Consider the following 26,125-nt stretch of genomic DNA (forward strand, 5'->3'; position numbering starts at 1 on the left):
TACCTGTATGGCCCTTAATGGTTTAGCTCCCGTGTACCTAACTAGTCTTCTACCACGCTACAATCCATCACGCTCCCTAAGGTGGAAAACTCTGGACTTTTGGTAGTTCCTAGGATAGCAAAGTCCGCTAAAGGAGGTAGAGCTTTGTAGAACTCTGGAATAGCTTTCAACATTCGGAGATCAGACACACTCTCTCTGTTTAAATCTCTGCCATGGGATTGACATCCTGTGGTAACTAGGAATTCACAAGCTTCAGTCTGAGTCCAGAACAAATAAGAAGAGATGATGTCAGCCCCTCAGAGGACTTCAGATGATGCCAACCCTGAAACAACATACAGCACTACAGAATTTTGTTACTAATCTATAGTTTTGTCTGTTTGATTACCTCATTAATTGATCTTTACCATACATCTCTGCCATATGTACATTAACTTGACATAGTCACCACTGGTAAGCTACTACTAAATATATTGTAAAAACTTTAATTTGCTGTAAAGTTGCTTTGCAACGATATATATCGTGAAAAGCGCTATACAAATATATTTAAATTTGAATTGAACAAGACAAATCATTGCCTGATTTGAACCAAAACATAAAGGAAATCCATTAAAAAGACAGCAAAAGAGTATTGTGAAAGGTTTTGGTAAGGCCAGACAGGCCAAGTATTTAAAGTCATTACTGACAGTAAGATTTTAGAAACATTACATTAGTTTATTACATGGCTCTCTGGAATGCTTGATTCTTACACGTCAGTTTATACAGCGGGTAAAATACGTATTGAACACGTCACCATTTTTCCTGGTAAATGTTTTTTTAAGGTGCCCAAGCAATTCATACACACAAATAAAACAAAACAAATCATTTCAAAAATTAAGTTACGTGTAAGAAAATTGAATGACACAGGGAAAAAGTATTGAGCTACTGAAATTTATTAAACGCTTTGTACAAAAGCCTTTGTTGGTAATGACAGTTTTAAGAAGCCTCCTGTATGGAGAAACTAGTTGAGACTAATGAAGTCAGTTGACAGTTTTCTTGGCTGTGTTTGGGATCGTTGTCTGTCTGAAATGTCCACTCGTTTCATCTTCATCATCCTGGTACTGTCGATGTTGGGACTGAACCGGCTAATATTAATTTCCACTGACAAGGGGCAGGATTGCTTTCTAATTACTGATAGATTTCAGCTGGTGTCTTGGCTTTCCACGCCTTTTTGCACCTACTTTTCTTTATGTTCAATACTTTTTCCCCATGTAATTCCATTTTATTACACATAACTTAATTTCTGAACTTATTTGTTTTGTTTTCTTTGTATTTATAGAATGTTGTTACCGACATCTGGTGAAAATTTCAAGTCAACAGCACCTTTAGAATTACACTGACTGAGAAAAAAGGTGATGTGTTCAGTACTTATTTTACCAGCTGTACATTTAACCTTATGCAGTAATTAAGTGATTTTATGCAGTTTATAAAAGGATGAAATTATCAAGAGAACAAATGCGAATTAAAATGTCGGAAAAGAATTAAATGCAGAAAAAGTGAAGAAATATGTGACCCTGAACCACAAAACGAGTCATAAGGGTGGATTTTTTAAACATTTGAAACATTTGAAATAAATAAGCTTTTCATTGATGTATGGTTTGTTAGGATACGACTGTATTCGTTAGAGATATAACTATTTGAAAATCTGGAATCTGAGGGTGCAAAAAAAAACTAAATATTGAGAAAATCAGTTTTAAAGCTGTCAAAATGAAGTTCTTAGCAATGCATATTACTAATAGAAAAAATAAGTTTTGTTATATTTACAGTATAAAATTTACTAAATATCTTAATGGAACATGGATTTTTATGGAACATGATCAAAATTGATTTGACCCATACAATGTATTGTTGGCTATTGCTTGAAATATACCCATGCTACTTTTACTTTATGGACCCTGGACCACAAAACCAGTCTTAAGTCGCTGGGCTATATTTGTAGCAATAGCCAAAAATACATTGTATGGGTCAAAACTCTAGATTTTTTTTTTTTAAATCCAAAAAATCATTAGGAAATTAAGTAAAGATCATGTTCCATGAAGATATTTTGTAAATGTCCTACTGTAAATATATCAAAACTTAATTTTTGATTAGTAAAATGCATTGCAAAGAACTTAATTTGGACAACTTTAAAGGCGACTTTCTCAATATTTAGATTTTTTTGCATCCTTAGGTTCCATATACTGAAATAGCTGTATCTCGGCCAAATATTGTTCTATCATAACAAACCATACATCAATTGAAAGCTTATTTATTCAGCTTTCGGATGTTGTATAAAGCTCACACGTCAATGCTCTAGTGAAGACAGACACCTTGTGTTGGTAATTGAAACTGCGCATAGTTTCAACTTCAACTGAACGTGTCCTTGTGCAACTCCAGCATCCGGGGATTCCAGCATCCGGGGTTTGCCTCTGCCTTGTTCTTTCTCTGTTTATAAACAGAAAGAGCGCAGAATGGTCGATGCGCCGTGACGTCACTCCTCCAAACCACGTCATATTATTTTGACCTTTCAAAATGTTTTTCATACCGAGCGAGAAATACTACCCATCGAAATTCACCTGTATTTAATTACAATCCGAGCAACCGCGTGTGCGTTCGACATCAAATATACTTCTTTTTTATTGCCACATGTAACGCACGTGTCGTCCGGTTCCAGGAACTGCAACAGAATTAACCTTTAATTTGCCAGAGAGCTTAGAGGAAGACTCGTGAACGTGGTCGAGGAAAAAAAGAAACATCTTAGATAGCTCCACTAAGATTATTCACGATATCGCACTATTCCCCGCGCACTATTTCAATAGGAGCGAAAGATAAATGAGGGATTAACCCGCGCCCCGCTCCAGTCCGTTAATCCGTGACGTGTTTTCCACGCGCCATCTCCATGTTTTGACTACCACCACCAACAGCAACACAGTGAACCCTGCCAACACATAGCCGTTGCGCTTGCAATCCCCTCTGTGTTTTTCAACAAAATGGCTGATTTAGGGGATGATACCGGAGCGAGAGCCCTGCTGGCCCTCAAATCTGCGCCTTGTAGCCCGGTGGCCGTTTCTATCGCGCCCGTGTACACTCTCTCCTCCTCGACTTCGCCCGGGATCACATCATCCATGCCCCTCTCCCCTCCGTCGCAGGCCCTCGCTCGCCTGGAAGGCAGGGACTTCGAGTTCGTCATGCGCCAGAGGACGGTGACCGTAGGGCGGAATTCGTCGCACGGCTCCGTGGATGTCAACATGGGCCACTCGAGCTTCATTTCCAGGAGACATCTGCAGATCTCCTTCGAGGAGCCGCATTTCTACCTGCGTTGTCTCGGCAAGAACGGTGTGTTTGTCGATGGCGTTTTCCAGAGGAGAGGCGCACCTCCACTTCTCTTACCGAGGGAGTAAGTTACTAAAACGAGATCTGTTACCATACATTAGCTTCTGTAGCCAGATGGCAAGCACCTATTCACTTAGAGAGCTAATGCACTACACATACAAGAGCTTAAATTAACGTGCTTAATGCAGCTCCTCCATAATCCGACTAAACTGCTTGCAAGAAAATACGAGAACTGTCAATATAGTTGCAGTTGATGCACAAATTATTTTGTGCATAACTTATTTAGAGCAGAAATGCAATTTTTAATGGATAAACTTGTTTTGGCCTGGGATAATTTGACAGTGTATTGTAGCAAATCAATCAGTTACTTTTCTGGCATTATGTCCTCACCCTTAGGCTCCAAGCTTATTTCTACAACTTTATTTCCTAGTAAACGTTGAGCAAGGTTGTCATTTCTTTTTAAATCCTGGTGTGTTCCATTTCAGAAATGCAAGTTTGTAAGAACATGAGGGTGTGTAAACAATAACACAATTCTCATTTTCGGCTTACGTATTTCTTTAGGCCCCGGATGTGGATATGTTAGTGGAACTGGATTTTCTAAGTTCAAACAGTGTGAATCTGAATATTGTGAGTTTACTGACCCCTGAGTGTTTGTTTTGTTGAGGTTGGCACTCAAGACGGGTTAAAATACAAACATGAAAAGTTAACCGTTTCACATTACGACCACAGGAACTGTGTGCATGACAGAGACTGGATCCACCACATGATTTTGTGGGCAGATCTGAGATACAGGCCTCATTTATGACACATATCAGTAGTAACCGCTTTATGATCTTCTGCAGACAAAGAACAGAGGGGAAAACCTAGTGATACTATGATGAAGCACTTCGAACAACTGTGTTTAAGTAGGAACATAGCATTGTTTGTACACAATCCCTGTGCGGCCTTATTTGTTTTGATCGTTTTGAACTGTAAACAGTTCTTGAAGTTGATAGTTTAAAGTGTCATCAGTCTTTGAATTAAATTTTTTTTTTTCAAATTATTTAAGTTTTCAAAGCATCTTATTGTATTTAAAACGTGTTTGGAATTTAATTTCAAATTTGAATATGTAATAAAACTGTAAAAAAAATAGTCACATTTTTTAATCTTGCATTCAAAACAGAATTTTGTATTTAAAGACAGTGTTCTTTTTTTGTAATGTTACTTTTCCCATGTTTTAGTTCTGCTAACACTAAGTTATATGTTTAGCGGTATAAATACTTATGTTTATGTCATTATTAGTCATCTCTACAAGAAAACAATCTGTGAGTTCCTATTCATAATGTTTTTGATAGTGTGCACCACAAGTAAACCAGTTTCAGTATCAGTAATCTGTAGAGTTAATTAGTATGAAAGCAGTCCTCATGCCATTGACAGTTTTAGCCTCAAATGTAAACACTAATGATTGAGAAGTGGATAAACTTGTTAACTAGTTCAGACTGAAGGTCCCTGCATAGTTGTGCAGGCACTTTGTGACTCTTAGATTTTATTAAAATCACTATTTGGCTTCCTCTTTCTTATCGACATTGCTTATACTGTGTCTCGGTGTGCTCCATCTGTCTTATCAATGCAGAATAGATCCGTGAAGCTTGTTGTCATGGAGGTCAGAGCAACTATTCCTGCAGACTGCTGTGAAAACACGAACAGACTGAACCCGTAATGGGCGCATGCCAAGCCAGCCATTCAAAACAACTGCAGTGTGTATGCTGTAGCATTAAAAGTGGCTTCCTGGTGCAGCACTTGTGTAAATGCGTCCAGTGGAGGCGGTGCACCAATTCATCATTCTCTCTGGCTGCACCGCCGACGGTTCAAAAACTCAGAACAAGAGTGAAAGGGAGGGTTCGTTTTTACTCGAAAAGTCACATTTTGTCTGTCCCAAACTGAAGCCTAACAATTACATAATTAGAGTCGGACTATTTGATTTATTTTTGTGTGCACGATCCACGTGTCATCTTTAATGGCAAAATAATGGTTTAATTTCAATTTAAAATGCCGTACAAACCTTTCTACAGGCTCAAGGACATATATTCAGTATAGCAGTATAGAAATCATCTATGCATTCTGTGTCTGTGTGGGAAAATGCAAAGAAAAGCCTCTGTCATTTTCTACCAGGATTGTCATTATTCTATGGTCAGAAATCAAATATACACTACCATTCAAAGGTTTAGGGTTCAGTATGTATGTAAAAAGTATTTATTTTTATAATTTATAATAAAAATAAATACTTGCAGAAATACCTTAATATTCATTTTGTTTTTTTTCTTACCACATGATATCCAAATGTGGTAAATATATACCAGCTGTTAAAAAGGTTATTTTTATATTGCAAATTTGAAAGAGAGTTACAAACCTGCTTGATGCTTCCATGGGTCATTGGCAAATTGCTATACAATGCAAAGTCCTATCTTTAAATGGATTTCAACATAAAAGTCCCAAAATGGTAGTTTCTTGATGGTCACCCCACATGATATTTTATAAAACAGAAAACATTGGACAAAGTTTGTTTGTGTATTATGATGGAAAATAAATAGATATGCTTTGCAGTTTTATACAGGATTACAAAACATTTTGGAAATCATGCCAAATAGTGCAGAACATTAATCAGTATAAATTTAGGGTAATTTCAAAGACGTTTCCAAAACAACAGTTATGGCCGGACAGTCGCACCACATGATATTTTGACATTTTGAATTACAAATAATTAATCGTTTTTAAAAATTGGGGAGAGGTACTTCAAATATATGGCATCTTTTAAGTGCATTTTTAACTGAAAAAATGCATTCACACAGAAAATTTAGACCCATATGTGTATGTATATGTATAAGACATAATGTTACAAAAGATTTCTCTTTCAAATACATTTTTTTTTAAACTTTTAGTTAATTAAAAATAATTACGAAAATATTAAGCAGCACAACTGTTTTCAACTTTGATGATAATAACAAATATTTCTTGATTCCCTAATCATGATATTTGAATTATTTCTAAATTATATTATGTGACACTGAAGACTGGAGTAATGATGCTAAAAATTCAGCTTTGCCATTCAAGAAATTACATTTTGAAAATACAATAAAATAAAAAACAGTTACTGTAAAATTTTAATAATATTTCACATTATTACAGTTTTTACTGTATTTTTAATCAGTGTATTGCTAAGAATAAGAGACCTGAAAAGTCTTACCAACACCAAACTTTTAAACGGCATGTCAAAAGTTTTTTTTTTATTTGTGTTAATTGCAAGGTTGAATAGACAAAAAGCATTTTCCACGTAGTTGCACTAATATCATAAAATTAACTTTTATGCCTTATGTTTCTGTATCCCGTTCTACAGGTGCACATTTCGATTTCCCAGCACAGTGATAAAGATTCAGTTTACGGCGCTATACCACAAGGAGACACAGAAAGAGGAAGCTCCTGTATCCCCTGTGAGACCCCTTTATCCGCAAATCTCGCCGCTGAAAATCAGCATTCCTGAAAATGACTTCAGAAGCATGATGAGTCCCCTGCCTTCGCCGACAGGAACTATTAGGTACGACTTCGTCCTGTTTCATTAGAGAACCAGTTCTTTTCCAGATCTGTTTGAAAGTAGATTTTGTCCTCATATTGCTACTGAAATGTAAACCCAGGTCTATGGTATAGAAATTCAAACTAAACAAAAGCACAAAAAACTAACTAACTGCATTGTATGCCTGCAGAATTGGATGCAGTATTTAAAAGATTATCAACAATTGGGCAAAAGAACATTGCATATTCCTGTTACTATGTCAGTCCATTTAGTCAAAAGTCAATTTGAATATGTTTCTACATTTACACTGAAGCATCAGAATTTGCATGCAGAAGGAGATGCTTGATTTTGATGGGTGTTTGAAGGTGTCAAGTATTGTAGTGTAGTCAGATGCAATAGTGGTGGGAAAAGCCTGCCCCTGGCGGCCTCTCGGCTCTTCTGCACCACGTGTTGCTCTCAAAGAGAGCATGCTGTGTGCACATACCATATATGGCATGTGCTGAGCTTGGAGCGCTCTGATTGGTCGGTCGGAAAGTGTTGTGGTTTGGTGTTTTGAGCCACAGATAGTTTCCTTTTTCCGAGGCCTCCAAACACCCCCCTCATCCCACTCCTTGGACTGCTCCTATACCCAACACAAACAGACACATGCTTTCTGTCCTTCCTGATTCCTCTTCCCTTACTGGGGGCAATATTTCCTTCTATTCAGCTCTGCAAGCATTGGAACTGGTAATCTATGGCTGAGCTGCAGTTTCTACTGTAATATTTTTGTCTTGTAGGATCGAGTCTATGTGAAGTGATAGATTAGGGACATTTCCCAGATCGTCAGCCTGCTGCATAAACAGCAGATGTGCGTAAAGCTTTGAATTCCACACACATGGAGCTGCTTGAACAACTGCCATGTACAGTACAACCAGCAGTATCAGCCTCTCCTTTGCACATTTTTTTCCCCCTGCTACAACTTTTTTTTAATGCTTTGGAATAATTTTGATAATATAATAAACACTTTACAATAAGGTTAACATCAGTTATGCAGAAGTATTATAAACTTATATTGAGCAACTTTTTTTTTTTTTTTTTTTTTTTTTTTGGTACAACTTTTTTTAAATGCTTTTATATTAGCATTTATTAGTCTACATTTATAAATATAGTGCTGCTCATTGTTAACTGATGTTGATAAAATCTTGTTTGGTAATTTATATAAATTCATTTACATTAGTGTTAACTTTGTCAGCTCTTTTCAATATTTGTATTAGTCATAGTTCCATTTTGAATGTCCTTGTTAGTTTTTATCATATTTACTCAACCATATCCTATTTTATTTTAGTCAAGTTTTACTAAAGTAAAAGTCTCATATATATATATATATATTTATATACATATATATATTACATAATACATAATAATTACACATATTAGGCAAATTCAAACTTTTATTTTGTATGCGATTAATCGTTTGACAGCCCTAATATGTAACCCTGGACCACAAAACCAGTTTTAAGTGGCACGGGTACATTTGTAGCAATATCCAAAAATATATTGCATGGGTCAAAATTATAGTTTTTTTCTTTTATGCCAAAAATCATTATGTCATCACTTAGTAAAGATCATGTTCCATGAAGGTATTTTGTAAATTTCTAAATTTTTGATTGGTAATATGCATTGCTATGAACTTCATTTGGACAACTTTAATGGCGATTTTCTCAGTATTTAGATTTTTTTTTTTTTTTTTTTTTTTTTTTGCACCCTCAGATTCCAAATTGTCAAATAATTGTATCTTGGCCAAATATTCTTAGTAGTCATGTCCTAACATGCCATACATCAATGGAAAGCTTATTTATTCAGCTTTCAGTTGATGTATAAATATATATATAATTTTTTTTTTGCTCAAAATTATAATCGTAATAATTGCTGTTATTTGAGGAATTTGCTTTTACATTTCAGGTATTGCACTTTCACCAGTAAGTGCAGAGCAATAGAATGTACTGATTTATCATAAGCTATTTATTATATAAATTTATATCAAAGACTTATGCACGTTCTCCGTCTACATAATATTTGGTAAAATTCCCAATAGTAATTCCCAATAGTAATTCCAGTAACTCCAACTTACAATAGCCTATGTTTCTCTGTTAAAACATCTGCGGTTGAGTAAGTGCATTTATTCAGTGATGACAGTCGCAAGCAATATAGTCGAGATCTCATGACAGAAGACAGACTGGTTCAGTGACACTTCCATTTAGATCGCTAAACTCCAGCTTGTTTGTTGGTGTTTTCAGATCATCGTTGGTGACGCTTCCACAATGAGGAGCGAGCTTTTGTGCATGGTTGCCAGATTGCAAAAAATAAGCAACGCACCGGGCAGAAAATATATGCTTGTAAAAGAGAAGCTCTGATTTGGGGATTTGAACTTTTGATATCTGGCAACCACTCAGATGAAAGCTCGCATAGTAGAGGTGTGTACAGCAGTTTGCAGTAATATTTTGTCCCGTTTTTATTTTTTATAGTACTATTTCGTCTTTTCTTTTTCATCAACAAAATTGCATGTTGATATAGTCATAATTATGATTTGTTGATCTTATTTTTGTAATATTGAACAGTAATATTGTAAAATATTATTACAATTTAAGAACTGTATATTTGTTAAATATATTTTAAAATGTAATTTATTCCTGTAATACTGTAATTTATTCCTGTAATACTTATTGTATTAAGTATTAAAAAATTTAAGTAAAAAAAAAATCTAACTTTATACCGTAGAATTTTACATTATTGAATGTTGAAAAAGTATTTGCCATTCATTCTTAGATCATAATTACATCATGTATTAGATAATGTCAGCTGTGTTAACCTTATTGTAAAGTGTTACCAATAAAACTAAATGTTGGGTTAAATTAGTTTTTGATTTAGAAAAGATTTCTGTTAGTTAAGTGGGTTAATGATCAATTGGTTAAATAGTTCTCTGTAAATCATTGCAGCACATGACCCTTTGGAATCACGTGGCTGTGCTTCAGCAGCCTTCACTGTTTATACTACAGAATGTTTTGAACTTGAGTAACACCAGCGGCTTATTGCTTTTAATACAAATTCATTGCGTAATGCATATTTAATGACCCGAAACATGTTTTAATGAGTTCATCGCATCAAACCTAGTGAACTTGTCAGTTCTGAAACCCTCTTGAACAGTAAATATAAATATAACCTGGAATGCATGAAATATGTTTTGACTTATTATGGAAAATATTTAGATTTGAATGAATTATTAGCACTGAGATATTATTGTTTTATATATTATATTATTTTTGAAAGAATTTTATTTAATGATATAATATTTTATAAAATTCTGTGATTATTTTTGTTCACTTCTGTGCCTTAAACAATGTTGTTACTGTGTCTAATGTAAAATCTGGCTCCTTTGATTTGATTTTGATTCCATTAGAATCATTCGAAATTCCATTTTATGGTATAAATTCCAGCAGGAATTCTTTTCTGTTTTTATTTTACCTAGGACGTACATTGTGCTTTTGAATAATTTGATTTATTCATTTGTCCATATAATTGATCATCTTTTATTATAGATGTTTCAGTTTTAGCACAGACATTTCAGGCTGTATTTTTTGCTTGTCTTTAAGTTGTTTTTGTAATACGGTCCAGCTGTTGTGAAAATGCTGCCTCAGGACTGGACTTCAACCCAAAGCACCCCGCCCGCTGTGCCCTCATGCACACAATTGCCTTCCCCCGGCCACTCAGAGAGGCCTGTTTGTCTCTGCCTGTACAACACAATGGAGCCTGCAGCACAACAGCCTTATCTGAGCGCTCTGTTGTGCCCTGCTGTCAGAGAGCCAGCGGTAAAAAATAACACAGCGAGTGAAGGAATGGTGGGGTGTGTCTGTGTTATGGGAGACTTGCTGAGCTGTTGACAATAAACGACAGCCTTAAAATAGCATTTCTCAGGATGTCTTTCTGTCACTATCGGTCTAAATAATAGAGTTATTATCTTGCATTACATTTCGGAAAAGCCTGTGGCTAATGGCTGAGTAATTATTTTGTTTGTCTTTCTGAATGGTTAGGTTTATAGGACACAAGGCCACCTACTGGCACATTGTTCTTCATGTCAGGTGCATAACAAGGGTTATAATATGGGTTATAATGTTGTGGGTTATTTTCAGCCTGTAATCTGCTGTGAGTTACCACAGGCAGTCAATTCAACATGTCCCTCACTTTGTAAAAACAAACAGGAAACATGTTTACGCTGACACACTTAATACACTTAACATGGGGGCAAGTCGGAGCTCGATTTTTGCACAAAAAGTGACTTAAAGAGATAGTTCACCCAAAAATTGCCATTACTGTCAGTTAAAGAAGAACTTCCAGAACAACAATTTACAAATAATGTACTCACCCCCTTGTCATCCAAGATGTTCATATCTTTCTTTCTTCAGTTGTAAAGAAATTATGTTTTTTGAGGAAAACATTTCAGCATTTTTCTCCATATAATGGACTGATATGGGGCCCCGAGTTTGAACTTCTAAAATGCAGTTTAAATTTCAAACGATCCCAAATGCGGTTGTGAACGATCCCAGCCAAGGAAGAAGGGTCTTATCTAGCGAAACCATTGGTCTTGCTCTGTTCCATCTTGCTCTGCCTGAACTCTGTGTATTCTGTCTCAAGACAGTTAGGGTATGTCGAAAACTCCAATCGAATTTTCTCCCTCAACTTCAAAAATCATTTCAAAATCATCCTACATCGCTGCAGAAGTACTGACCCAGTCTTTGCAAAGTGAACATGCAAAGAAGATAACACACGTTTAACATAAAAAGGTAAAACAGCGATATAGGACGATTTCGTAGTTGAGGGAGAACATGAGATGCAAGTTTTTCGACATACACTAACTGTCATGAACAGGAACAAAAACAGGTCAGGGAGAGCAAGACAAGATGAGCGTTTGACATTAAAAAGTATATAAATTGTATTACTTTTATGAAAATAACCAATTGTTTCGCTAGATAAGACCCTTCTTCCTCGGCTGGAATCGTTTACAACCGCATTTGGGATTGTTTGCATTTTGGAAGTTCAAACTTGGGACACCATAGAAGTCCATTATATGGAGAACAGTCCTGAAATGTTTTCCTCAAAAACCATAATTTCTTCACGACTGAAAAAAGACATGAACATCTTGGATGACAAGGGGGTGAGTACATTACCTGTGAGTTTTTGTTCTGGAAGTGGACTTTTAATTTGGACTCTTTTAATTTTGTCAGTAATTACTCACCCTTATGTCGTTCCAAACTCGTAAGACCTTCGTTCGTCTTCAGAATACGAATTAAGATATTTTTGAAATCTGAGAGCTTTTTGACCCTGCATAGACAGCAACGCAACTGACACGTTCAAGGCCCAGAAAGGTAGCAAAGACATTGTTAAATTAGTCCATGTGACATGACTGGTTCAAACCATAATGTTATGAAGCTACAAGAATACTTTTTGTGTACGACTCTAAATAACATGCATCGAAGACTGACACGGAAGAGAAGAAATTGTTTCATAAAGTTGTTTTTTTTGTTTTGTTTGTTTTCTATGTGCACAAAAAGGATTTTCATAGCTGTAAAGTCTTAATTTGGACTGCTGTTTTAGATGGATGTTGTTATTTTAGCTGTGTGGTACTATTTGAAGAAAACAGTGCTTTATTTGTGATCATCTAGAGGCTGACAGTAAACTGGGACCGGTACGTTTTTTTCTGGTTGATATTAACTTTTTATTGGTCGATATTGGATGTTTAGTTGTTGTTGTTGTTTTTTCTTTCTGCTTTATCGGCTTGATATAGTGAAAGTAACCAGGTTTACTTTCACAGATGGTCATTACATGTTTACATAGTACATTGTTTGCTTTTATTTTTATTATTATTCTGGTTGTATACTATTGTTCAAACTCAGACTCGGTTCAAAATGCAATTTCCTTCTATTCATCAAAGAAAAAAAAAACGTATCAGGGTGTTCGAAAAAAAAAAAATAGTAAGCAGCACAATTGTGATCCAGTAATGATAACAATAATCATTTTTTTCTTGAGGAGAAAATAGGGATGTAATGATATCATCATGCTTGCTTGACGATATGAAACAATAGATCTTCCGGACAAAAAGTTTCGTTCTCTTTCGTTCTCTTTCTAACATTAAAGGTCATTACGCTTTGACACAGTATCTGTCAAAAGAACTAAAACTGAAAGCGCAATATTGCTTAATCCCTTCATCAAGTCGCTTAATTCAAAGTGAAGTGCTCACCAGTGTCAATGTAATTTAGACTGAGACAATATACCTCAAATAAAAAGAAGGTTGAGTCCCCTTTGAAGTTCGGGTAGAAGTCAATTCACTGACTTTTTTCTGATTTAAGTTTTCTTAGTTAACATGGGTTGTCTCTTTTTTTTAAATGTCGCAGTAGTTAAATATTGTATCGTGGACTTCATATCGTAGTATTAACGCATCATGAGATTTTAATACCGTTACATCCCTATCAGTAAATCATCATATTAGAATGATTTCTAAAGGATCATGTGACACTGAAGACGGGAGTAATGATGCTAAAAAATCAGCCTTGCGTCACAAGAATAATTACACAAAATAAAAAATATAAAAGTTATTTAAATTGCAATAATATTACTGATTTACAGTTATTTTTGCAGCCTTGCTGAGCACTAAAAATTGCTTTTAAACCTTAACATTTAATTGAAACTTTGCAAACAGCTTGATTGACAGGTGATCTGACCAATCATAATGCTGAATCTGCCATTCTGTCTGACAGACAAATCAAACAGGAGAGTGATGACCTTTGGTCGACTTAAACATGAAAAATTGTGTATTGATGTCTTTCCGTTTAAAATCAAATCTGTTCTGATGTTCATTCGTTTTTTTGTGCTTTAAGTAAAGAAGAAAAGACAATCGGTTCACATGTCAATTCAGTGATCTGTAACGACACGTTAAAGAGCCACAAAATGCTATTTAATGTTTGAATTTCTTAAAAAATGGCATTTTAAAGCTGAGGTCTTGTTTTATACCAGGAATATAATAATAATCAAGCAAATTCCTTTACCCTCAGATCTTCTTGGATTGTTATAAACTATGTCCTCACACCTTTCTACCCATTTTTTCTCTACCCAGTGTTCCCAATTCCTGCCCAGCAAGCCCTCGGGGCGCAGGTTCCTCGGGATACCGTTACGGGCGCAACATCACCTCAGATCTCCAGCTGGCAGCAGAATACGCAGCCAAAGCTGTGTCAGAACAGCGCACTGAAGCCACAGGAGGAGACAGTCCCAAGGTTAGAGCCTTCAGCATCCTAATTCATGTCAGTGTTAATATCAGTGTGTTTGTTCCCAAGATTCACCGTCTGCTCTTCCTTTAGGATGAGTCCAAACCTCCATACTCGTACGCTCAGCTGATAGTCCAGGCCATCTCGTCTGCGCCGGACAGACAGCTAACACTAAGTGGCATCTACGCTCACATCACCAAGCATTATCCTTACTACAGGACGGCCGACAAAGGCTGGCAGGTCAGTTTATTTGCGAAAATTGTTGTTGGTTGGTTTGTCATGTTTGTGTGCTAATTTGGTTCTCTATCTCATTTCAGAACTCCATTAGACACAACCTGTCTCTGAACCGCTACTTTATTAAAGTGCCACGCTCACAGGAAGAGCCAGGCAAAGGTTCGTTCTGGCGCGTCGACCCCTCATCAGAGTCTAAGTTGGTGGAGCAGGCCTTCAGAAAGCGCAGACAGAGAGGAGTGTCCTGCTTCCGCACACCCTTCGGCCCGCTGTCCTCAAGGTGAGATGGTTTAAACCCCCGCTAACCCTGCATGGCCTGCTGTCCCCTTATAACACTGACACTTTTCTGATGTAATAGAAGCCTGCTTAGCCTCTTCTGTTTCCCTTTTTATTCCCCCTCTGTCTGTTTCTTCACTGGGCAGAACAAAGTAAGTCTGTCGGCTTTTTGTATTTGATCCGAGTCATTTGATAAAGCAACGTCAGTCACACCCATTCTTCTGCTCTCTGCTTTTAACACGCTGTATAATCTTGAGTTAAACTTGGGTCCAAAATTAACTGTAATGCATGATTTTAAACATTAAAAATTGAGATTGCCTACTGGGATCCTGCAAGACATTTACAGATTAATAATTAATTTATCTTAGGATAAACTGACTCTATCAGTGTCAAGAAAGCTATATCAGTCTCAAACAATTAATAGTTTTTAACAAAGACGCATTAAATTAGTCAAAAGTGACAGTAAAGACATTTTTAATGTTCGAAAAGATTTCTGTTTTGAATTAATGCTCTTCTTTTGAACTTGTATTCATCTGAGAATCCTAATAATAATATAAAATAACACAAAAACATTAAGCGGGACAGCTGTGTGTGCATAATTATTATTAATTATGTGATGTAGAAGTGGGCAATATGGCCAAAATCTTAAGTAAGTAATTTTATTTCACGATAATCTTATATATCACAATATATAAGGTCTTTATGATATCAAAAAATATATTTTGACATTAAAACGGTATTTTGATACAATACCAGTGTCAATATCACAAAAAACTAATACTAGCCTAAATTAAAAAAAAAAAAATCAAGCTCACTGAAGACAAATGAACAATCAGAAATAAAAAAAGAAACTAATTACAAGGAAAAAGACAAAAAAACTACAGCAGAACAAATAAATAAGAAATGCTACATACATTGCATGAAGTAATCAAATGTAAAAACACTGCATTCTTCACTGTGTATATAAAATAAATATTTCTTCTAATATATGTTTTTCCTGAACGCAGAAGTCAGCCTGACTTTTAACCTGAAGAATGCTTTGCATTTCCATTGTCTAGTGTTTCTAGTCAAATTAGCGTATATTCCGAGTTGATAATCTAATGTTAAATCTATTAAAATGTTTTTAAAAATGGCCATAATTTGTCATTGCCTCACTCCTCAAAGTCAGCCTGACTTTTAACCTGAAGAATGCTTTGCATTTCCATTGTCTAGTGTTTCTAGTCAAATTAGCGTATATTCCGAGTTGGTAATCTAATGTTAAATCTGTTAAAATGTTTTTAAAAATGGCCATAATTTGTCAGTGCCTCACTCCTCAAAGTTTAATGAGCGTGTAGATGACACGAAGCTGCCGACATTATCTACATTAAAAACAGATGGGTGCTATTTGAATGGGGTTTTCTCTCTTTTGTTGTTTGATTAACATGAATGACAGACAGCAGGAACATTAGACTGCTGTCACTTTAAGAGCTGCCCAAATTCAATATACTGTTACACATGTGTGTCCTTTCTGAGCTGTTTGCTGTCACTTAAGACTTGAATTACTGTGTTTACGAGCAGACTTGCAAAAACTGGCATTTTGATATGTAAAAGTGTGCATATTTAACCTGCTAGTGTGACCCCAAACTCACTCTGCTCAAACAAAACGAGCAGTGTTTTAAAAGCACTTATTGCTTAAAGTTGTTAAAATCACAACATTGCAAAATGTTTTGTGTTTAAATTGTCCAACTTAGGCAGGCGAGGCAAAAAGTTATTTTTGGACCCTGCTTGGCAAGTAACATCCGAACATGTATATGTAGCATTCATAGTGCGTATGAGAGTTTCTATGTGTCAGGATGTCAGTGTGTGTGACTGACAGATCATTGTGTTTGTTTCAGGAGTGCTCCAGCCTCTCCCACCCACTCCGGCCTCCTCTCTCCGCATTCGAGCGGCCTCCAGACCCCCGAGTGTCTGTCACGGGAAGGATCGCCAGTGTCTCATGAACATGACTTTGGTTCCAAGCTTGCCTCTGTGCCTGAGTACCGATACTCCCAGAGTGCACCAGGTGAGCATGTTTTCCTTTAATAGCACAGCAGTACTGACAGACTGACTGCACAGCAGTGTGCGTGACCAGCAGTGTTTGGATATGGAGTCTCTGAATAGAAACAATACTAACTTACCTACTTTTTTCAGTATTATGACAGTAGCTCAGCTGTTGTCAGAATAGCATTTTTTTTTTTTTTTTCAGGAAGTATTTTTGTAGTTTGACGGTTTGCATAGCACTTTTTCACAAAACATATTGTTTAAAAGAAACAAAAATATGATGTTAATGTTTAGAAAATCTTGGCTTCATGTCTTATAACCACATTTAGCAGATTAGAACTAGGCAGTGATATGTATTTACATTTTCTGAAAATATGTGTCATAAGGGTCCATCTTCCAAATCATTCATATCATCCATTGATGTATGGTTTGTTAGAAAAGGACAATATTTGGCCGAGATACAACTATTTGAAAATCTGGAATCTGAGGGTGCAAAAAAATCATAATATTTAGAAAATTGCCTTTTTTCCAAATTAAGTTCTTAGCAATGCATATTACTAATCAAAAAATAAGTTTTAATATATTTACGATAGGAACATGATCTTTATTTAATATCCTAATGATTTTTGGCATAAAAAATGTTACAAATAATGTTGTAATTAATTTGTTTTAGTAGTAGTACCATCATTACATTAAGTAATATATCTTCAAGTTACATCAAACTATTATTCTGACAGGTTGCTGTGAAGACCTTTAAGTTTGTATATGATATGACAATAGTTTTTCTCAAATGAAACTGTAAAATACACAAGAAGTGACTCTCAGAGCAGTTCAGAGATTATGTGTTCATGTGCTCATATATTGAGGTGGCAGAGGCTAAAAACACTGAGCGTCACACGCGCCTCACTACGTGTGAAGTAAATGAAACCACACGTCTGCGCCATTCATTCACACAGACATGCAGAACATGCAGGATTCGCATTTGAGTAGTTTTTTTGTGGCTTAATATTCACAGACACTAGTTCATATCGCATTTTGATTTAAGTGTACTGACCTACTTTTGATGTATTTGTCCAAATTTAGCAATTTCCATGACATTCTGCGTTTTGTTTTGTTTAACTAACTACTTTTTATATCCATGCAATCTTGGCAGGCTACTAATTCAAAGTCACTTCTCAAGCCCTATATATATTTTCTCAGACTCTATGATTCCTCTTGTCTCTTAGGCTCTCCAGTGAGCGCTCAGCCTGTAATCATGGCCGTACCACCTCAGTCCTCAGCCGCGATACCCAAGCCTGTGGCTTACATGCCGGCCTCCATCATTAGCTCCTCCCAGGCCTCTGGTCAGGCCATCCATGTGGTGCAGCAGGCGCCAGCTGTCACCATGGTCCGAGTAGTGACCACCTCGACCAGCTCCCCCAATGGCTACATTCTGGCTAACACCACCTCATCAGGCTCTGGAGAGGGACATGGAGATCAAAGAGGTACAACAGCCCATTTCTTTTTGTTTTGCAAAATCTACATGAATACCCAGTCTTTAAAATTTGCACTCTGTGTGAATAGGTCTTAACAGTCTCTCTGTCTATATGTGTGTGTGTGTGTGTGTGTGTGTGTGTGTGTGCAGTGGAGGAGATGCCTGTGGTTGGCAGTAGAGTTATTCAGGCTGTAGGGAGTCACATAAGTTCAGCTAATAGGGGGCAGCAGAGCTACACTGTTGTCCAGCAGAGTGCCATGCACCACCTTCCTGTGCAGACCATTGCCCAGAACGGCAAACATGCTCTTCCTGTCGCCAGCGTACCAACCAGTGCTTACGGTATGTGTGCATTGTCAAAAAGTCAAAAAGTTTGTTTTTAAAAGTAGTTAAAGACAAAACTGGTTATATTAAAATTCTGCCACTAAAACTAAACCCAAAACCATGAATGTTTTATTAAAACAAAATAAACATTATTTGAAATAAAATATAAAATAAAAACTTTAACTTATTTTCAGCTAGTTGCATAGGCAGCATTTCTCATTTTCATTTAGCTTTAAAGTACAAAGATAATTAAAATGAAATAAACTAAAACTAAAAACACACAACTAAATTACTATAATTAAATTAAATAATTTTATGATTAAATAAAATGAAAATATAAAAATAAAAGCAAATTTTAAAATCTGAAAAACTACAAAAGTCTTCAGTGATACTAAAATAATACTAAATAAACCAAAACTGAATAAAACAGACAACTATACATTTAATTAAAATTAAAGTGAAAGCAGAAAATATAAAAAGAGAATCAAATTCAAAATATGAAAAGTACTGTAACAGTTTATCAGTGATACTAAAATAACATGAAATAAACTAAAATTAATAACACACATCTAAATTACTATAAATTTAAATAAAATTAAAATGAAAAAAAAAAAAAATAAATAAAATCCAATTCAGAATATGAAAAAACATTAACAGTTTATCTGTGATACTAAAGTAATACTAAATAAACTAAAAATAAATAAAACACATTAAAGACTAAATTAAATTACTATAAATTTAAATGAAAAATGTAAAAATAAAATCAAATTCAAAATATGAAAAATATATATAAGTTTATCAGTGATAGTAAAATAACACTAAACTAAAACTACATAAAACACAACTAAATTACTATGAATTTAAATAACATGAAAATGAAAATAGAACATATAATATAATATAATATAATTTAAAATGACAAAAATTACTATACATTTAAATAAACCTAAAATGAAAATGTAAAAATAAAATCTAATATGAATATATGAAAAAACAAAACTGTTTATCAGTGAAACTAAAATAACACTAAATAAACTAAAACTAAATAAAACACAACTAAATTACTATAAATTTAAATAAACCTAGATTGAAAACAGAAAATATAAAAATAAAACCAAAATCAAAATATTAAAAAAACTATAACATTTTATCAGTGATACTAAAATAACACTAAATAAAGCAAAACTAAATAAAGCACACAAATAAATTACTATAAATTTAAATAAACCTAAAATGAAAACAGAAAATATGAAAATAAAATACAATTCATAATATGAAAAAGGCATAAGTTTATCTGTGATACTAAAATAACACTAAATAAACTAAAAGTAATTTTAAAAACAGTTAAATTCAAATAAAAGTCAAATCAAATTCAAAATATGAAAAATAGTTTATCAGTGATACTGAAACCACACTAAATAAATTAAAACTTAATAAAATACAACTAAATTACTATAAATTTTACATACAATTAAAAATAAAAACATAAAATTCAAAATACGAGGAGAAAACAGTTTATCAGTGATACTAAATCAGTGATGCTAATACTAATTTTAAAAGTTTTGTATAGTTTTTTTTTTTTATTGTATGATTTTGGTTATATATTTTGTTCTGATTCTTTGACATTAGAAAAATAATAAATAACACTGATAGTGATGAACAATTATTTTTTTTAGCTTTTTTTTTTGGAAATGATATTAGAGTGATTCAAATCATAAATACAAAACAAAAAGTATGTGCTTTAAACGAAACAAAATTTTTCAATTACTTGTCATTGAACTGTAACCAACTTCTTTGCATTGTCATCTCTTTCCCCTCAGCCCTCACCAATCCTCTTCAGATCTTGGCAGCCCAGGCTTCGACATCCCCACCCGTGCTGGTCAACAGGCCCTCCAGCATGGAAACCGACGAATCGAGCATCGACGAGCCCGAGCCCAAACGGTCCAAAATGGAGGAGGACAGTGTGGCTCCGGTCCCTCAGCCTGTAATTGTTGCAATGAACCAAGAGGCCAGCGAATGAACGAGTGAGTGAGCGAGAGAGCCGACGACGGATCTTTTAAAGCACATCTCGCGATATCGTTAAACACATTGAGCGAAACGTGTTTGGTTTTCTTTAAAACGAGAACTCAAAAAGTTTTGTAAACGCCCAACGCGGATAACCGACCGAATGTCTTTGTAAGAAGAGGTTGTTTCATGGGGGAAAATTCAATGAGCTACATCTGGCAGCATTAAAAATTCAATGCTCACAAAGTTTTAATTTTGTAGGGGGTTTTTAATCTTGGAAGAATGAAAGACGTATGAAGAGAGGTACATGTGCTTAAAGACACACCAGCTAGGCATGTGCGCCCAGGTAGTTCCTCACAAGGTACAGCTGAGAGAAAGTTATTTTCGGGTTGGGGTGGGACCAATACCTATGCAGCTATTACAGTTTGAGACCATGGGCGTCTCTGAATTGAAGCAGTGTATTAAAAAAGGGTCACAGGAGCTGTGCGCCACCGCAGTTACCTGTGCGGCCTTCGTGAGGATTTATTTATCTCTCTGTTTAAAAGAAAAAAGGCCATCTTTATTGAAACAAGATTGTTACAACTCAAAGCAGAAATAGATAGAATAGAGGCCTTTTCTAGCTGGAGTTCTTTAACTTACATTATAGTGTACAATGTATTTTTTCTGTGGAGGATTCTCACCTTGCTTGCTTACCACAAAGAGAAATGTCTAGAAAAATTCTAATTTCGTAATTGGTCTATGTTTAGCGCAAAATTAAAAAGAGCTGGATGAATGTAAGTAGCGTTTGTTTATTTGTTATGGCACCCACCTTTGACCTAAACAACATATTAAGCCATTAGAATGTGTTTGTAGATAGATTTTCGGTGTTTTGTGTTTAAAAAAAGATATTTAAAGTAGCTCAGTCCATCCCCGTTAGCACTTGGCCAAACCTTCTGTTCCATTAGCAACATGATCCCGATTGCATCAGTGGATGAATGCAAGCACACAATACGTCGCTGATGTATCTGATGTCAACCAAATGCTTTTCCAGACGTAGGAATGTAACTGTTCATATTGATTGTTGCAGAGGCTGTTTCTTCGCTGACTTTCTGTGATCGCTTAATAATCACAGAAGCCACTAAATGAATGTTCAGTATTTTTGTCTGAGAGTTCAAAAAGCTTATTTTTTAGTAATATACACAGTCAGCCTTTAATGAGACTTTCTAGTTTTACTAAGAGAAGAGTAAATATATATTGTTAGAATTATTCAAATGTTTTCTCGAGACAATCACTAACAGGATTCAGTTCGGAAACTGCTTTGTATGTCGCAAATTATAAAGTAGCTTTACGCGAGCTGCCGATAGCTTCTTTGTATGCTAGTGTAGTCGTACAGTGACAGCCGTACAGTGTTCCTTTTGTAGTCGAAATGCAAACTTTAACAGACCAAATACATATCCTCATCATTAGTGCCTTAGTGCTTCACTTCTTTCAGGACTAAATGAAACGAAAAAACATTGTGATGTACTACTTAAGATGACAACAACATCAAACTTACCTACTGAGGAGTTAACTTGCAGGTTTCAAAGGGTTATTCTACCCCAGAATGAAAATATTGTCAATAATCACTTACCCCCATGTTGTTCCAAACCCGTAAAAGCTTCGTTCGACCTCGGAACACAAATTAAAGTATCTGACAGCTCTCTGACCCTCCATAGACAGCGACGTAATTAAGACGATCAACGTCCAGAAACGTAGCAAGGATATCGGTAAAATAGTCCATGTGACATCAGGGGTTCAACGGTAATTTTACGAAGCCGCGAGAATACTCTTGTACGCAAATAAAGCAAAAATAACGACTTTATTCAACAATTAGTCTCCACTGCATTACCGTAGCGCTATTTTGGAGCTATACGTTTTCTACATGTATTTATGCTTTCATTCGAACGGAAACAACGTTTTTTTTGCGGCTGACAGATCAGCATGATCCATTTGTGTTCAGGGGCTCCAAAATGCGGTGGAGACGAATTGTTGAATAAAGTCATTATTTTTGTTTTCTTTGCGTACAAAAAGTATTCTCGTAGCTTCGTTAATTACATTGCTGTCTATGGTAGGGTCAGAGAACATCAAAAATATTTTATTTGGTGTTCCGAAGACGAACAAAGCTTTTACGGGTTTGGGACAACATTGGGGTAAGTGATTAATGACAAAATTTTCATTTTGAGGTTAAATAATTCTTGAATGAACACATCTTGTAAGGAAAAAAAGATGAACTACAGCATTCTGCCTGTTTAAAAATGTCTAGAGATGATGAATCATGTTGTGACTGGAATTGACTCAGCAATAGAGCTGTCAAACCATTAATCGCATGCAAAATAAAAGTTTGTGTTTACATAATAATACAGTACGTGTACTGTGTAGTTATTAATTACGTATATATAAATACACACATACAAGTGTGTATTTTTAAAAAAATATATATATATTTAAATATATATGTGCATGTGTCTGTGTTTATATATACATCATTAATATACACAGTAAACACACATATATGAACACAAACTTATTTTGTATGCGATTAATCGTGATTAATCGTTTGACCGCCCTACTGCGTGATACAAAAAAAGTAGACAGGAAATGAAATCCTGCTGGTTCTTTTTCTTTAAAACTTCTTATAGCTCAGTGGACTAATGCTTAGATCAAGAGAAATCTGCCAGTAAACAGAAAATAAGTCTTTTGGTGGATTTAAAAAATTACACTTTGCTGAAATTCACTCTCTCAGGCCATCCAAGATGTAGATGAGTTTTTCTTCGTCTGAACCGATTTTGAGAGATTGAGTATTACAGAACTTGCTCACCAATGGATCCACTGCAGTGAATGGGTGCCATCAGAATGACAGTCCAAACAGCTGATTAAAACATCACAATAATTCACCAGTAATCCATATGACTCCAGTCCAGCTTGTGAACTGAAAATGTGTGCGGTTGTAAGAAATAATCTATTTTAAGACATTTATTAACTTCAGATGGTTTCTTCTGGCTATCTGTTATATATTCTATTATATTGCTTTCTCCAGAGAAAGTCAGCAAGTGATGTAATGCTAAATTTCTCTAAATATGTTCTGATGAATGAACAAACCAAGAAGAAATCTTAGATGGCTTGAGGGCGAGTACATTTGAAGCAAATTTCCATTTACGATTCAGCTTTTAAAGGACTTTTGGATTCAAACGATCCAGATATCATTAAAAAAAACAGAGATTGTTTATAATTAGTTTGATTAGATGTGGCTTTTTGTTTCATGTATTCACATGGGCTTCAATAAACACGATAAATGAGAGAACCACTACTGCATTTGAAGTATAATTTTCTTTAAAAATCAAGAACAAAATTTTGATTTGCCTGACAAATAAAAGAGATCCATATATGTTTTTTTTTTTTTCTTCTTCTTTTAGAACCAGTATAATGGTGAAACAAACATTGTCTGTCATTGTTAACACACTTATCGTACAGAACAAGCTATCACTGCCTAAATGTGTTTTGTTTTTCATAATTTTTTTTCACAATCTGTCACAGTGTCTGTATGCGTATATAACCATGGAGTATTTTTATCACACGGATTCAAAGATTTCTTTTTATAATTTCTTTTTGTGCTTTTTGTGTTGTGCATATTAGCATATGCAAGTGTTTATACACTAAACATTTCTAATTTAAACTGATGTAGGTTTTTCTGTCTCTTCCGGATCTATTTGAAAGATATAATCTGTTTGCATTGTGCACACAACACCCACTCAAATGCTTTGTGAGATACATGCTGTGCATCTGTGAATGTCTGCCGTTTTTTTTCTGTTTTTAATGTGTATTCAAGTACACAGTGTATGAGGGCTATTCTTATGTCCATGCATTTTATGCAATGGTGTATCTGGAATGAATAAAAATACTTCACTGGCTAATCTTTTAAATGAATTGGTGATAATGGCATTTTCTGTTTTGATTCCACATGGATGAAGCATTGTTTAAGCATTGCTTTGTATGTCTGCCCCTCCACCTCCATTTTGTTTCTTATATCATTCATGTAATTTATTTTCAAACGTTTAAATCTGTCTTTATTGTATGCAGGGTACTTAGCTTGATTCTGTTTCTCAATTTATCACAAGTTGTATTGCATTAACACTCTTTATAACCCTGTGCACCAAAACTGTGCAACTCTGTCCTGTCTTTACCTGAGCAGAACTCTTGAATATGCTGAAATGTTAACAGCAAACTATTAAAAAAGTTTAAACTACAAAGTTTCAGCTGCAGCCTGCTTGAACATGTAATGATGATCTCTGACACTACAGTAGGTATGAATGTATAGCCTGCTATTTGCCAAATACACCTTTGATTTTTACAGCATCCATGTATAAAATAAATTGCGTTGTTGCTGGTGTAAGTATTATAAAGCTTGTTAAAATATTTAAAATGAATAACAAGGATTTTACTGAATGAACGAAATACATCTTGTAATTGGTAACTGGAGACTAGCTTTATTAATTTAGTCAGAATCCTTCTTTAAAAAAAAAAATATATATATATATATATATATATATATATATATATATATTTTTTTTTTTACATACACTACCAAAAAAGTTTTTGAACAGTTAGATTTTTAATGTTTTTTAAAGAAATCTCTTCTGCTCACCAAGCCTGTATTTATTTGATCTGAAGCACAGCAAAAATAGTAAACTTAAAAATATTTTTTACTTTTTAAAATATTATTAAAACTTTAAAATATTATTTTAAAACTTTAAAATAGTATATTTTAAAATGTAATTTATTCCTGTGATTTCAAAGCTGAATTTTTAACATCATAACTCCAGTCACATGATCTTTCAGAAATCACTGCTCAAAAAAACATTTATTATTATTATTTAGGTTTCTTTGATGAATGAAAGTTCAGAAGAACAGCATTTACCTGAAATTTTTTTTTTTTTTTTGTAACATTATAAATGTCTTTATCACCACTTTTGATTAATTTAAAGCATCCTTGCTAAATAAAAGTATTATTTTTTTATAAATATATATATATATATATATTTTTTTTTTTTTTTTAAAAAAATATATATATATATATATATATATATATGTATACTGACTCCAAGCTTTTGAATGGTGTAGTGTATAATGTTACAAAATCTTTTTTTTTTTTTTTTAAATAAAAACTGTTTTAAATATTGATAGTAATAATAATAATAATAATAATAATAATAACAACAACTGTTTCTTGAACTGCAAATCAGCATATTAGAATGATTTCTGAAGGATCGTGTGACACTAAAGACTGGAGTAATGATGCTGAAAATTTAGCTTTGATCACAGGAATAAAATACATTTTAAGCAGTTATTTTAAATAGTAAAAATATTTCACAATATTACTGTTTTTGTTCTACTTTGGATAAAATAAATGCAGGGTTGGTGAGCAGAAGAAAATTCTTTAAAAACATGAAAAATCTTACTGTTCAGTAACTTTTTACTGGTAGTGTAAAACTTGCTTAATTTCTCTACATTTAATTAATATCTGTTTTACTGTTAAGACAGTTTTGTAGTTAGTCCTTCAGTAATTTAGTTAGACGTTTAAGGTATACATTTAGTGTA

At 34.5% G+C, this 26,125-nt stretch overlaps 1 protein-coding gene across 1 annotated transcript; it reads left to right on the forward strand.

Annotated features, from left to right (window-relative positions):
* The first annotated feature begins 2,582 nt into the window (after positions 1-2,582).
* On the forward strand, positions 2,583-24,450 carry foxk1 (forkhead box K1). The gene is made up of 9 exons (XM_051103060.1): positions 2,583-3,412; positions 6,722-6,919; positions 14,040-14,196; positions 14,281-14,427; positions 14,505-14,698; positions 16,569-16,735; positions 17,940-18,197; positions 18,338-18,526; positions 20,329-24,450. Exons 1-9 carry the CDS (start codon positions 3,006-3,008, stop codon positions 20,526-20,528), a joined length of 1,917 nt encoding a protein of 638 aa, XP_050959017.1. The 5' UTR covers positions 2,583-3,005; the 3' UTR covers positions 20,529-24,450.
* Positions 24,451-26,125: the final 1,675 nt, after the last annotated feature.

The sequence above is a fragment of the Labeo rohita genome, chromosome 3, assembly GCF_022985175.1.
Source record: "Labeo rohita strain BAU-BD-2019 chromosome 3, IGBB_LRoh.1.0, whole genome shotgun sequence".
In the NCBI taxonomy this organism is placed as follows: Eukaryota; Metazoa; Chordata; class Actinopteri; order Cypriniformes; family Cyprinidae; genus Labeo; species Labeo rohita.

Bases quoted from the DNA above. Each gene is read 5' to 3' on its own strand.
- foxk1 (XM_051103060.1), top strand. From the start codon at position 3,006: ATGGCTGATTTAGGGGATGATACCGGAGCGAGAGCCCTGCTGGCCCTC. The intron at 14,428-14,504 runs GTCAGTTTATTT...ATCTCATTTCAG, and splicing joins CGGCCGACAAAGGCTGGCAG to AACTCCATTAGACACAACCT. The intron at 18,527-20,328 runs GTATGTGTGCAT...CTTTCCCCTCAG, and splicing joins CGTACCAACCAGTGCTTACG to CCCTCACCAATCCTCTTCAG.